Source organism: Fragaria vesca, linkage group LG5 (assembly GCF_000184155.1).
Source record: "Fragaria vesca subsp. vesca linkage group LG5, FraVesHawaii_1.0, whole genome shotgun sequence".
In the NCBI taxonomy this organism is placed as follows: Eukaryota; Viridiplantae; Streptophyta; class Magnoliopsida; order Rosales; family Rosaceae; genus Fragaria; species Fragaria vesca.
In genome coordinates, this window is record NC_020495.1 from 6,192,049 (window position 1) to 6,205,965 (window position 13,917).

General features: G+C 39.1%; 4 protein-coding genes across 4 annotated transcripts in view; 3 read left to right on the forward strand and 1 right to left on the reverse strand.

The window, feature by feature from the left end:
• Window positions 1-2,514: 2,514 nt before the first annotated feature.
• Window positions 2,515-7,647, forward strand: LOC101298707 (probable Ufm1-specific protease-like). The gene is made up of 13 exons (XM_004299128.1): window positions 2,515-2,698; window positions 2,795-3,151; window positions 3,897-4,165; window positions 4,291-4,378; window positions 4,534-4,709; window positions 5,242-5,332; window positions 5,769-5,882; window positions 5,973-6,020; window positions 6,131-6,207; window positions 6,513-6,601; window positions 6,899-7,010; window positions 7,096-7,198; window positions 7,309-7,647. Exons 1-13 carry the CDS (start codon window positions 2,515-2,517, stop codon window positions 7,536-7,538), a joined length of 1,938 nt encoding a protein of 645 aa, XP_004299176.1. The 3' UTR covers window positions 7,539-7,647.
• A 260-nt stretch (window positions 7,648-7,907) lies between these two features.
• Window positions 7,908-9,384, reverse strand: LOC101299297. The gene has a single exon (XM_004299130.1). It carries the CDS (start codon window positions 9,341-9,343, stop codon window positions 8,153-8,155), a length of 1,191 nt encoding a protein of 396 aa, XP_004299178.1. The 5' UTR covers window positions 9,344-9,384; the 3' UTR covers window positions 7,908-8,152.
• Window positions 9,385-9,581: 197 nt separating this feature from the next.
• LOC101295631 (pentatricopeptide repeat-containing protein At5g50280, chloroplastic-like) lies at window positions 9,582-12,651 on the forward strand. The gene is made up of 3 exons (XM_004300985.1): window positions 9,582-10,405; window positions 10,684-12,219; window positions 12,477-12,651. Exons 1-2 carry the CDS (start codon window positions 9,582-9,584, stop codon window positions 12,002-12,004), a joined length of 2,145 nt encoding a protein of 714 aa, XP_004301033.1. The 3' UTR covers window positions 12,005-12,219; window positions 12,477-12,651.
• The window catches only part of LOC101295919 (programmed cell death protein 4-like), a 4,856-nt gene continuing 3,115 nt past the window's right edge, over window positions 12,177-13,917 (forward strand). Inside the window, exon 1 of the mRNA XM_004300986.1 lies at window positions 12,177-12,219. Coding sequence (XP_004301034.1) covers window positions 12,177-12,219 — 43 coding nt within the window. The remainder of the gene's footprint in view (window positions 12,220-13,917) is intronic.

Genomic DNA, 13,917 nt, shown 5'->3' on the forward strand with positions numbered 1-13,917 from the left:
CACCAAGTGACTTAAAATTTTGAAGGTTTTACTTTGGTTGATTTTATTAGCCCTGTTGACACCGATATACTTATCTTATTATCTTTCTTTCTTCTACTTCACTTATTTTCTTCTTACTTGATGGGATATAAAGTTGATTACCTTGATTACACTTGATATTTACACATGCATTAATCAACAATGGAGTTTTGGCTTGGACCAATTGATAACAAGAAAATCTAAGCATCTACTTGTACAAAACGGAAAGAGTGTTTTTTCTTTTAGTTCGGAAACCACTTTTCCCATATTTTCCTTTCGTCAAGAAAAATATTTTTTATATTTTGTATTTAAAATACAGGAAAAAAATATCTTATACGCACGATTACAGAATATAAATTACAACTTTAGATATAATCTTATACGCACGATTACTTTTCACGAACCAAATAACACATAATAACGAGTGAAGTAGAATATAAATTACAATTGGGTGCGGCTATTGCCACCCCATCAAATATTTTGTTCACCCCACATTTCAATTTTAAACTAAATATTCCAATATTAACCCCATAATTAAGAATTTTTGTGAAAATATTATATTAAACTAAAATCTATAAAATCCAAACAACAACAATTCTCTACATCTTTACATCGGAAAAAAAAAAACAATTTTGTACATCTTTCAAATCAGATTTGAAAATCACTTCAATCTTCAACAATGTGGTTATACAGTGTGGTGGGATTGTTCGTTCTTATTTTAATTTTATTTATGGCTTCAAATATAGTCTTTCATATATATATTCATAATCGTAAAGAAGGAACTCAAAAAAGAGATCGAGGAGAACATATATAAGATGCGGTTTGAGAAGAATGGAGCTCTGCATCAAATATATTGATGAGATATTTGTATATATTTTTAGATTTTATCAGATTCAGGAAAATAAAAGAAAGAAAATAAAAACCACAAAATTTAAGGGAAAAATTAGAATGTTAAAGGTAAAATATAAAGCGTGGGGTGAACTGAGCATTTAGTGGGGTAAAAATAGCCGCACCTAGGGCTGCCACTCGGTCGGTTCGAATCGGTAATGGGCGTTACCAACTTCAAAACCAAAGCTTTCGGTAATGAAATATGACTTTCAATTACCAAACCAAAAACTTCGGTATGAGATAAATCTTACCAACTTCGGATGTTGGTTTTTCAGTATTACCAAACTTCACAACAAATATATTTTCAAAATATAACAAAACAATACAATACAAAACTATAAAATTTAAATATCACTTGAGTTTCTAGAGTCTGATAATACATATACAAAAGATAGTCATTTCAGTACACATTATCGAGCATGGTTTAATTTTCTACCGAAATAGTCAGAATGTAAATGTTTCCAAATTTTTATATGAACAAGTTATGTGTCATCTATGTGAAAGTATGTGTGTGGAAGAGTCGACCAAAATAAGTCACATAAGAGCAGTAAAAGCTTTTTCGTATAATAAGTGACGTTAAATTATGGTTGACCGCTTTGATCAAGACCCGAGCATTATTGAGTACAATTGAATTTTCTATCATAATTGTATTATACTATAATGATCATATCAGATGGTCGAATTTTAATTTTGTGAATTGTAATAATTAGAACCACAACATGCCTGGTAATGTGGTATAACTTATTTAGTAAGTTATATGCATATGTATATCTTTGTGAACCAACTACAAAGAGGAAGCAAAATTTTCAAAAACGTTGTGAACTATGATGTGATCAATATAGTGAAATACGACTATGGTAGAAAAATTAGGTATTTTTGATAATGTTTTGGCCTTGATCAAGGCGGCTAACCCTATTTATGCTTGTGCTTCCTATGGGGAGCCTTATCATCAAGAGAGGTAAAAACATTCCTAAATTTTTACAAGGGCAATTACATGTAATCTAAGTGGGTTTGTCTATGTGTGTGTGTGATGAATCGACTAAAACGGGTAGATAAGAGCGTTTTTATATAACAAGTAACATTGAATTAAAGTTGATCGCTTTAATTGAGACTCGAATGCTACCAAGTATAGTTGAATTTTTCTATTCATTGTCTTGTTTTTTACTAAATGGTATATACTGAAAACGTGAGATAAGATTATTAGTCTGTGTGTTTTTAGAAATATAAGTCTTTAAATAATTAGAATTTCGGTAAATTCGGTATTTACCAAAAACCAAACCAACTTTTTCGATATTTCTTGGTTTCGGTTTTTTTGATTTTGATTACCAAAATTTAATTTACCAAATCATAAATTTTCAGTCGGTTTTCGATCTATTTGGTATTTACCAAACCAAGTGGCAGCTCTAGCCGCACCCATTACCCTCATCCAATCCAAGACGAGGTCAAGTTCAAGTTGTTTTTATAGGATGTTGAGCCAACTGTGGTCAATAAGCTAAAACACACCGTTTTGAACACATAACGTCGTAACCGGTCGATTTGCACGTGACTATCACACGCAAATACAGCAGTGAAATGGCGAAGACTGGGCAAAGCTCTCTCAGTGAGAGAATGGAGAAGGCAAGCGCCCATGTTCTAATCCCCAAGCTCATTCTCCAAAAGAACGACGAACCCGCCGGCCTCCGATGGCTGATCGGATCCTCATTTTTCCCTCCACTCACCGTCGTCTCCGCACTCAAATGCATCCACACCGATTCCTCCTCCTCCTCATCTCCAGACTACTCCAGAGAATCAGGTACCGTTTTAATTTTCCGTGAATTCAAAAACCGAAATCCAATTCATTTCGGTCTCGTCATATCAAATTCCTGATTAGCTTCGTTAATCTGAGCAGAAGAGCTTCGGACGTTACTGCCGAAAGGATTCCACGTCGTCGGAGCTTTAGTTGTGGCCGATTCCGACGAAGAGAAGCGCGGCGGCGAGGCCGTTGCGGCGGCGAGAAGGTTACGGAAGCTAATGTGCCGCGGAAGTGAGAGATTGGATGAGCAGGGAGTAATTGGAGCTGTTGCGGAGTCTAGAGGTGGAGGCATTCGGTTTTACGTGTCGAAATCGGAGAGTTGTGAGAGGTTTGAGTGTGTTGATGTGGTGTATGATGATGATCCGGAGAGGTTTGTTTGGGAGAGGGGTTGTTTGATTTGGTGTGAGCTTCCTTTGAAGCTGCCGAGTTACTATCCAGTAAATAAGCCTTCTGGTAAGTTTGTTTACTCCATTATGGTTCTATATTTTGTTCGAATACAATGCTTAGCGAACTCTACATAGTGAAATTGCTAGTTTTGGTTAAAAATTTGATCACTATGGCTTATTCGGATGATTAGTATGTTTTAGAGGTAGATGCACACAGTCTATTTGCATAGTTTATTCAATTGATGAACAAAATGCTGCAAAATTTAAGGCGTTTTCGATCAGGAACGACACTTTTGTTCATTTGTACTTTCATCTTTGCATTTTGGAACTATCCACTCTTATTCTTTAGAATTAAATTCAGTTTACGCCCATGAGGTTTAGGAGTAACTTCATGTTAATCCCTATACTTTCAATTTCATCAGTTTACCCCTCAAACTTTTGAATTTTTCTGAAGCGTGACCAAATGTCCTATATTTTGTCCAAATCAGACGTTAACTGCTGATAATTTTAACCTTAACTGTGAGGCCAGTATCTAGAATTTGGGCAAATCGGACTTTATATGTCCAAATCGGACCTTAACTACTGATAATTAAAGGTCAATTCAAACGGATTATGAGAATTTGGGCACGGCAGACAGAAATTGAAGAGTTCAAGGGGTAAACTGATGAAAATAAAAGTGTAGGGACTAACATGAAATCACCCCCAAACCACAAGGGGGTAAACTGAATTTAATTCTATTCTTTAAATGCATAGATCAATGTGATACATCAGAACTTATCTTAATGTTCAATTCTTGTTTATGATCATATCAGATACCGTACGGATCGCGCAGCATGCAATTGAAGCAGTTGTTGCCAAGTTCAAAGATCCGAAGGCTGCATACCTGGTGGAAACTTTAAGCAAAACTTCATCTGAAGTACCTCAGCCTGTCATCATTCGTGGTGGAGATTTGGATTTTGACATGAATCTCTCAGATGTCAAACTTTTGGGTGAAAGTGGCCATGATTCTTATGCTAAGTTCTTGCCATGTTCTCATTTTTGTTTGGAGAGTAAAAAAGACTCCCGCGAGTATTCTGCTGAGGTAAGAGAAGTGTAAGAGATTCACAGGGGCATGCACTTTTCATATATTAGATCGTTGGAAATCTTATCTTCTTTTAGCATGGACGTTCATATTGAATTCCATTTTGAGAACATTTTCCTGCTTAGAATGCAGATATGATCAAAGTAAATATTCTGCTTAATAGTTCAGAGAAGTCTCAAAAATCCACTGCACCTGTGGCAGAATACTTTCCAGGTATTGATTACAGTATTAAATGGTGTTGTGTGTGTGTGTGTATATATTATTATTTTATTATTATTATTATTGTTATTATATAAATGAAGCTTTTGTTGTGAAAGTTTATCTCTTCTATGTTAAATAAATGACAAGTTCTAAATGTATGGTTTCAGCTCTGGAAGAAGTTAGAATGTTGGTTGTAGATTTCAAGCTAGAAGTGCTCTGTTATGCAGCCAAAGATCTCCCACTGATGCATGCAGTTTCAAAGTTAGTCATCCCAGGGTTAATTGATCAGTTAAATATAGAAGGGAAAACTATCCTGCCCAACCTATTAGCGCAACGTCCTCAGGTGAGAGAAACCTATCTGCTGCAATATTGGATGTTATCTTGATAATATAACCATGTGTGTGCTGCCTGATATTGTGAATCTGTGATATATAAAGATATCCTGTGATTCAGATTGTAAGACCTTAGCATTTGGCACTTTGTAGTTTGGGTTTACTTCAAAAGTTTTCATGTTCCTTATCCCTGGTAAATGCATCAGAAGAACTTCTGTTGTTGACATTAACAGATATTCCCACCCATCATACTGGTGCTCAAGCTTATTCATTTATATAGGGCACTAGCACATAAGTGCTCACATTAGAATGCCTCAACTTAGAAACTCTATGCAGTTCTCCCTGAGTATTTGATGCCCATTCAAAGACATGTTATATGAAAAAGCTTCTAAACTGATTCAAGATTATCCAAAAATCAAACATAGTGGCCATCTTTGATGTCAAATAGGGTTACTACTAATCAAGATTAGTCCAACTACTGTTATATTTATCTGGCTTTCTTATTTAAATTCTATAAGTAACTAATTTGTTTTCTGTTTGCAGCTACATCCCTATCACTTTAATCCTCCTGGTGTTCTGCATCCTATTACTGTTATTTATGAACTCAACTATGGTGAAACAGAAATGAAGCAAGGTAGGCAGGTGTAAATTTGGAGCTTTTATTAATGTATTTTTTATTTATATTTTTTTGAAGGCTATAATCTCTTTTTTTAAAAGGAACTTTAAAAAAAAGTCCAAAATGCTAGATTTATTTCAATTTTCTCCTCTCCTCATGTCTACGTTGCATTAGTGTCGGGGATCTAGACCCTTATGGGAATAGTTTGATTATGATTTAGCTATGTAACTAAAGGACAAGGGCGAGTGTAATTAGGAAACAACAAATATCTGTTCCAGTTCCTGCTTCTTTCAACTAATATTTCTGCTAACCTGATTCCTAGAATTGATAGTATCCTTTTTACAGTCAAGATTAGCATTTTCAATTTTGAATTTCAGACAGGGAGCTTGTACTACATTAATTTGGAAAGTCATGTTAGGATCAGTCCATCTAAGCTTCTCTTTGCTTTCTGCAGTTGAAGTTAGGAAATCCCTACACGTAAGGCTGGGTTTACCTTGTGATCGTCCTCTTTTAAGAATTGCCAGTGCTCTGGATTTCTCTGGTCTAAGGAATGACCCAATACGGAAAGGTACCTATGTTGGTTCATCACTTCTGCTCCTGAAAGAAAGTTTTATTTCCTGGTAGTAAACTTTGTTGCCCATGTCTATGCTAATATCAGGAACTACTTTGCTCAAGGATGTACACATTGGGATTCCAAGCAGTGGAGGTCCGTGGATGATTCTGTTTCCCCGTTTTTTCCATAAATTTCTTTTTTAATGCTTTTTTCCAGCTTCTTCTTAGTGGAATTTGAGTTGTAACCATCTTGGCGTAATGCAGTTTCAGGGGGCAGTGTGTCTCTGGTGCAAGGTTCTTATGAGTACTACCATTATCTACAAGATGGATTTAATGATTCGGTAATAATCTCGTTTATCATTAGTTGAGCTGCTACGTATTTTGAACTTTGTAATGACTAGACTAAAGGCCTAAAGCTGTCAAATAAGTTATTCCCGTCCCTCTTTTTATGAAGTGAAGTCTTGTTTCCCCCATTGGATTGTCGTGCTTTTTTGTTTAATCAAATCGTGAAGTATCTCTAGAGAACCATCTCTTTGCATGAATTCATTTAGTAAATTGTCAACTTCTCCGTTTTCTCATGGACAGTTGTCAGATATATATGTTGCAGCTGCAGTTCTCTTAAGTGTGATTTTCTTTTATTTTCTAGGGCTGGGGCTGTGCTTACCGTTCCCTTCAAACGATCATTTCATGGTTCAGACTCCAACACTATACATCTATAGATGTTCCGTTGCATAGGTATGAAATTTGGGTCTTGGAGTGTATGATTATTAATTATTTGGTTCTTTTTGAATCCTTTCTCCTTGGATATCAGATAGTAGAAAGCCTCATGGCTACATGTTTTCAAAGTTTGGTTTTGTTAATAGTTGAGGTTATTCCAATTTTGAATCTGTTTACTTGCTATTTCGTGGATCCAAGAATTCACAACATTATAAAAATCCTCGGTTGATCTGTCAAAATCTTGATTCCTTCTCTCTTCCATTTTTCAGTGCAATTATCAGTCTTATATGATCTAACCTAACAAGCTTGATTTAGGGAAATACAACAGTCGCTGGTAGAGATTGGCGATAAGGATCCTTCTTTCATTGGTTCACGTGAATGGATTGGTGCCATTGAGTTGAGCTTTGTTCTGGACAAGCTTTTAGGAGTAAGTATGATCAATGAGATTTTACTGATAATTTCTGAAGTTAAATGCACCCAAGTTTAAAATGATCGGTTTCGTTATTGAACAGGTCAGTTGCAAAGTCATGAATTTTAGATCTGGAGCTGAGGTTCCTGAAAAATGTCGAGAGCTGGCCTTGCACTTTGAGAATCAAGGAACACCTATCATGATTGGTATAGAATAAAATTCCTCTCTTCCCATGGATTTGACACTTCAATACAGATTGTTTCAAATAAAAACCACAAAAGTGAAAGAGCTCAAATTATTTGGTTTTTGACTGCAGGCGGAGGAGTTCTTGCATATACTCTCTTGGGAGTTGATTACAATGATGCAAGCGGAGACTGTGCTTTTCTTATACTTGATCCGCACTATACAGGCAATGATGAACACAAGAAAATAGTGAACGGTGGATGGTGTGGGTGGAAAAAGGCTGTTGATAGCAAGGGAAAGAGTTTCTTCTTGCATGATAAGTTCTACAATCTTCTGCTTCCACAGAGGCCTAACATGGTTTGAACTTTGAACTACAAAATATCTTCAAAATCACACAGTTGTACCATGTAGGAATGACTTCCAAATTTGATAGCAGTTTATAGCATGTTACAAACATTAGGTTAGGTGAATGAGTTTAGTGCGAGTAATTGAAATTCAATGTGTTATTACTCTTCCATCACTATAATTTTATCGATGCTAATCTTAGGATTGCTTTTTGGATATCTAAAGGGCCTTGGGGTTTGCTTTTTGTTTACCTAAAATGGCTTTAGAGGAGGCTTTAGAGGATGGAGAAGATAGGTTGTAACTGTGGATGTACCATGTGCCCATGGATCATCAATGGCCCTTTCATCTAAAAAGTACAGCTTCAATATTACCAGAAACACAATAAGGCAACACTAATTTAGAACATTGTTCTTTGTTAATAAAAATCTTAAACCTGTTAAGAGTGATTTTAACTAGAAGAAAACACTATGATCAAGGCTACGAAGATGCTCTGATGTCTCTTGAAAATAGAACTGGCATCAATACCGAAACTCAATATCTAAAACTCACTAGTATTGACTATTGAACTCATTACAAAGTTTGCACAAAACAGTGAAGCAGTAAGCCTCTTCAGCTCTTCGCTTCTTCCCTACTCAATTCACAGCGGCTGCAGTGGCCTCAGGTGCCTGGTGTGCAACTTCATCATATGTCCCAGTCTCAGCATTGTACGAGTACCACAACCCTGACGCTGCCGAGCAATACAACCCTGTATTCGGATCATAATAGTACCCCAAGCTGTGACTATAGTAGTACCCAGAAGCATCATCAAACACATAATCATTCCCCAATCCTCCACCATTGTTCTCCAAACCCGGCTCAGCAGCAGCAGCAGCAGCAGCAGCATTGGCCACAACTGCAGGCTCATCATCCCCAAACATATCAAATGCATCATCATCAGCCACAGTGCCACCTCCCTCACCACCACCAACACCACCAATGGACGCGATCGAATTCAAAGCCCCAGCATCACTCTCGAGCTCATCCAGTATCGACTTCCCTTCCCCCATCCTCGCCTTAGCCAAGCTCTCATACCCCTGCGCCTCCCTCTCGAAAACCTCCTTCTCCTCATCATACACATTGTTCTCCCCATTCTTCATCATCAACACCATAGCATCCTCAGTCAGCTGATCAAACACCGCCTTCCTCTCGGCCGGCATCTTCTCCTTCTTGTTCCCCTTCAGCCTCCTCAGAGCCTGCAAAACAGTCTCCTCCGGCTCCAGCGCATCCGCAATCCGCCTCTTAATCTTCCCAATCTCATCGGAACTCAAATCCTGACCACCTTCATCATCACCTTCACCACCATCCCCATTCTTCGCAGCGAATTTCCTCGTCGTTTCCGGATCAACAGCCTTGTTCAAGCTATCAAGCCAAGCATCCTTGACTTGATTCTTATCCACATACTCCACAAAATTCCCATCCGCATCGAAATAGCCTTCTTCCTTCTCCTTCTCCAAGTTAAACGGCTCGAACTGCATGCCGTCCTCAACGAAGTTCTGCCGCCCCGATTTCCTGGCCTCGTCGCCGGAGGCGTCGTCGTCGTCTGTATAGAGCTTAGCGATCTCGCCGCTGAGCTTGACCTTCTCTTCGCTGCGGCGCTTGGCCCTCTCTTTCGCGGCGAGGCTAGGATCCGTGTGCGGCGTCGGACCGATCGCATCGCCGACTCTGGCTTTTTCATCTTCGGGCTTCACCTTCTTCCCCTTCGGAAACCTAACCTTCTTCGCTGGCGGAGCCTTCGCCGACGTGTCGTCTTCTTCCAAAATTCGTTTCAGATTGGAGCGGTCCATTAAGCAGCTTTGGGTTCAGATTGAAACGACTAGGGTTCTTCGTAATTTTATATCTCCTATTTTTCTATTTATATTTAGTTTGTTTTATTCTTCCGGGTCTGGGAATCCTTCACAATATAGGTTCGGGTCTACCAAGCCCGAAAGTACGTGGCCCAATTTTTGACATAACAAAACGCACCGTTTTGAAGGACTAGTAGTTCTACATTTACCAGTGTAGCGGCAAAGCTATCCGAAAACCATGGCTCTCCTACGGCAACAGCTCCCTCCTCCTCTCCCGCTTCCCTTAATTCACGGTCACTCTTCAACCCATGGTTTCCTTAAACCCTGTCTTTTTGGGCTCTCTAAAACCCTGAGACTCTTCTCTCTCTACTCAGCTCCTCCTATTCCAACTTCTAATTCCTCATCCTCCATTTTCCTTCCATTTCTCGAAGAAGAAGAAGAGGACCATGAAGAAGAAGAGGGTTTAGAGTCAGTTGCAGATGAAAAAGAAGAGGACCCAGATGACCCGATAGCCAGATTCTTCAAGTCTCGGACTTCAACCCAAGACCCACAGCGAGAAGGCAAGCTCTCTCTGCAGAAGAATCGTCGCTCTTCTTGGCACTTAGCTGACGACTTAGACGATTCCGAACCCGATTCCGGCGTCGACCCAGTGCCGGAAGTACAAGAACAACAACTGGGTCCGGTGAGTTCTGATTCAATTCCATTGGCAGATGGAATTGTGGGGCAGATTTTGCAGAAAGCTAGGAACTTGGGGCAGAATTTGACACTGGGAGAGGAGTTGGGAGGTTTTGAAGGGAGGGTTGGGGAGAAGGAGTGTGTGGAAGTTTTGGAGTTGATGGGTGAGGAGGGCTTGTTGATGGGTTGTTTGTATTTCTTTGAGTGGATGGGTTTGCAGGAGCCTTGTTTGGTTACTCCTAGAGCTTGTTCAGTTTTGTTTCCTATTTTGGGGAGAGCTGGAATGGGAGACAAGTTGGTGGTTTTGTTTAAGAACTTACCGGGTAAGGAGTTCAGGGATGTTCATGTTTATAATGCCGCAATTTCTGGCCTCATGTGCTCGAAAAGGTACCACATTCCCATACTGTGATACTAGATTTTATTGTTGCTCCATTCTTAGTGATATAATGATAAGTAAGTATACAATGAATTACTGCATGATGTAAATGTAAACTATAGCAATGTTACCTGCGTTATGTAAAATCTTGTTCATGTAAGTTTGATGTTAGCTGGAAAACCAAGGTTTGGCAAAGCTGTAGTTATTGATGCAACTCAGGTAGGCAATGCATGCAAATGATAAAGCAACTTACTGGAATTCGTTGCTGATATGTATCAACTTATTTCAGGTATGATGATGCTTGGAAGGTGTATGAGACGATGGAAGCTAATAATATCCTTCCGGATCATGTGACGTGTTCGATAATGATTACTATTATGCGGAAAATTGGTCGCAGTGCAAAAGATTCATGGGACTTCTTTGAGAGAATGAACAGGAAAGGTGTCAAATGGAGTCAGGAAGTTTTGGGTGCACTTATAAAATCGTTTTGTGATGAGGGGCTGAAGAGTGAAGCCCTTATCATTCAGATTGAAATGGAGAAGAAAGGGATCTCGTCAAATGCTATTGTATATAATACTTTAATGACCGCATTTTGTGATTCCAACCGGGTAGAAGAAGCTGAAGGCCTGTTTACTGAGATGAAATCAAGGGGAATTAAACCCACATCTCCCACCTTTAATATTCTGATGGATGCATACAGTAGAAGAATGCAGCCTGAGATTGTTGAAAAGCTTTTGGTAGAAATGCAGGAGATGGGGTTGGATCCAAATGTCAAATCCTATACATGTCTTGTTAGTGCGTATGGGAGGCAGAAGAATATGAGTGACATGGCTGCAGATGCATTTCTGAGGATGAAGAAAGTTGGTATTTGTCCCACTTCACATACGTATACAGCTCTTATCCATGCATATTCTGTCAGTGGCTGGCATGAGAAAGCTTACATCGCATTTGAGAACATGAAAAGGGAAGGACTAAAACCCTCCATAGAAACATATACTGCTTTACTGGATGCATTTAGGCGTGCGGGTGACACTGAGATGTTGATGAGAATTTGGAAATTGATGATCAAAGAGAAGGTTCAAGGGACTAAGGTGACATTCAACACTCTTCTTGATGGATTTTCTAAGCAAGGTCACTATCTTGAAGCAAGGGATGTGGTTTCTGAATTTGGGAATATGGGTTTGCAGCCAACAGTGATGACATATAATATGCTGATGAATGCATATGCACGTGGAGGGCAACACTCAAAGTTGCCACAGCTGTTGAAAGAGATGGAAGTTCTCAATTTGAAACCTGATTCTGTGACTTACTCAACCATGATCTATGCCTACATCCGCGTGCGTGATTTCTCAAGAGCATTTTTCTATCACAAGAAGATGGTGAAAAGTGGTCAAGTGCCAGATGCCAGGTCTTATGAGAAGCTTAGGGCAATTTTGGATGTTAAACTTGCAAAAAAGAACAAGAAGGACAAGAGTGCTATACTGGGTATAATTAATAGCAAGATGGGTATGTTGAAAATTAAGAAGAAAGGAAAGAAAGATGAGTTCTGGAAGAACAAGAAGAAGCGTTATGTGAGAGCTGATAATGCAGTTAACAATACCAACAACTAAGGCTGGAGTCCTATCTCTGGCTCATCATTTTCTGGCCCTTCAAAACTAGTTATGAGATAGTTGTTGCATTTCAGGACAGTCTTAATACTGACCTTGTAAAAAGTCTGATTCTATTATGGTGAAAGTTTGTAGTCTGTACAAATTTGTATGATTCTTTGCCAGAACAAGAATAATGGCTACAGCTGATGCAGGCCAGTCTCCATTGAAGCATCTAGGTAAGCTTGCATCTGCTCATAACTTCATATATTGTTGTAAACTGTAATATCTTTTGCTTCCTCAGTCCCTTACGATAATCTTCACTATTGAACTGAAAAGGTTAGCAAGTCTTGTCACTGGAGTGAGCTGCATGTTTTAGAACTAGTCACAATTTCAACCAATCTTTAATCTTTTCCTCTGTGTGTAGCTTCGAATAAGTTGTCTGGCAATGATTGAGGAATAATTCGCTGAAATATTTTCTTGTTCTTCCTGGCAGGTGACTTTTATCCCAACACCACCTCTTTGCTTGGGTTGGCTGATAAATCCCACAGAATGTTCAAGAGGATAAAATGAGCAACACTAAAACCTATGGCTAGTAATCTGCAACACCAACCAGCACCATCATTCCCAAACTAGGAAATGCAAACCTCTTTGTCTGATGGTACAATGAAAGTTTAATTTTTCTCTTGTCAATGCTTTCCGTCTTGATTGAATCATGTAAACCATAGTCAGAGGCTAAAAGCTAAAGCAAGTTCCTTCCTCATTCCTTTAGCAATGCAGAGTTCTTTCTAGCAATCTTCATTAACAGACCCACCAACCTTTTTAGGTTTTATTTGATGATGTAATTACCAGGGTCATTTCTTTTCATTTATATTGAATCCTCACAGTAAAACATTGATTACGCCAATCCTCACAGTAAAACATTGATTACGGTAATCATGTAACATTAACTAATCACTTCAATGCTTTAACCTAGATGGAAATTAAAGATTCCAACAAATTAAAAATAAATAAATATCGAATTAGGACAAAAACAGGGGGCAATATGGTAAATGACAAACGCGCCCAACGCAAAACCCTAGAGCGGGTAACGCAGAGCCGGGTGTAAGCAAAATAGAGGGGCAACGAGGAGGAGGAGAGAGAAGGTAGTAGTATTATACTTTAGTGTTTAGTCCTTAGTCCCTGGCCGAAGCGCCAATGCCACGTGGACAGTCCTATCGCTAATACTCCCAAAACCACCACCGATGACGTGTACCCGGTAACCGTAGCCTCCCTATAAAACCCTTCTTCTCCCCTCAATTTCGTTCTCATCCATTTCTCTCCTCTCTCTCTCTTTCTCTCTTCAACCGATTGCGACTCGATTCGGATCGGACCTGATCTCGTCCCGATCCATTCGCCGCCGTCGTTCCCGTAGACCACGACTCGTCGGCGCCGGTGGACTTCCCGGAGCTCCGACTTGGAGTGCGTTCCCTCTCTCTCCTGTCTTGGCTCGAGATCCGGGCCAAGCACAGAGGAAACGGATTCTGGTTTCGGATTCAGCATTCTTCCGCCTTGTTCCGATACAGGTACACTCTCTCTGACTTCGTCTTATGCTTCTTGCTGATTTATTTGCTGTATTCGCTCAGAAAAAATCGATTCGAAACGGTGCGTTTGGTCTCTCATTGTGCTTCGCCTATCTCTCAATCTATTAGTAGCCAAAAACAGCTTGTAGTGGATTCGTGTTTATTTCTCATCACGTGTAGAATGGTTACTTTTCGCAGCTGAAAGTAATTTTTTTGGTGCTATTGATGATATTAGAGCATATTTAGGCTAAAACATGTGTTGCTTTTAGTTTTTTTTTTTTTTTTCCTACTGATTGAATAGTTGTTTAGCTGTTTGAGATGTAGTTTGGGGTTTAAGACTGTAGTATAACTTATTGTATGATTATATATATATAT

What these genes read in the sequence shown, in the direction of transcription:
- LOC101298707 (XM_004299128.1), top strand. Translation starts at nt 2,515, where the DNA reads ATGGAGAAGGCAAGCGCCCATGTTCTAATCCCCAAGCTCATTCTCCAA. An exon ending in TGTGGCAGAATACTTTCCAG is followed by an intron (nt 4,379 to 4,533) that starts GTATTGATTACA and finishes GTATGGTTTCAG; the next exon opens with CTCTGGAAGAAGTTAGAATG. An exon ending in TGGGATTCCAAGCAGTGGAG is followed by an intron (nt 6,021 to 6,130) that starts GTCCGTGGATGA and finishes GGCGTAATGCAG; the next exon opens with TTTCAGGGGGCAGTGTGTCT.
- LOC101299297 (XM_004299130.1), bottom strand. Translation starts at nt 9,343, where the DNA reads ATGGACCGCTCCAATCTGAAACGAATTTTGGAAGAAGACGACACGTCG.
- LOC101295631 (XM_004300985.1), top strand. Translation starts at nt 9,582, where the DNA reads ATGGCTCTCCTACGGCAACAGCTCCCTCCTCCTCTCCCGCTTCCCTTA. An exon ending in GGCCTCATGTGCTCGAAAAG is followed by an intron (nt 10,406 to 10,683) that starts GTACCACATTCC and finishes AACTTATTTCAG; the next exon opens with GTATGATGATGCTTGGAAGG.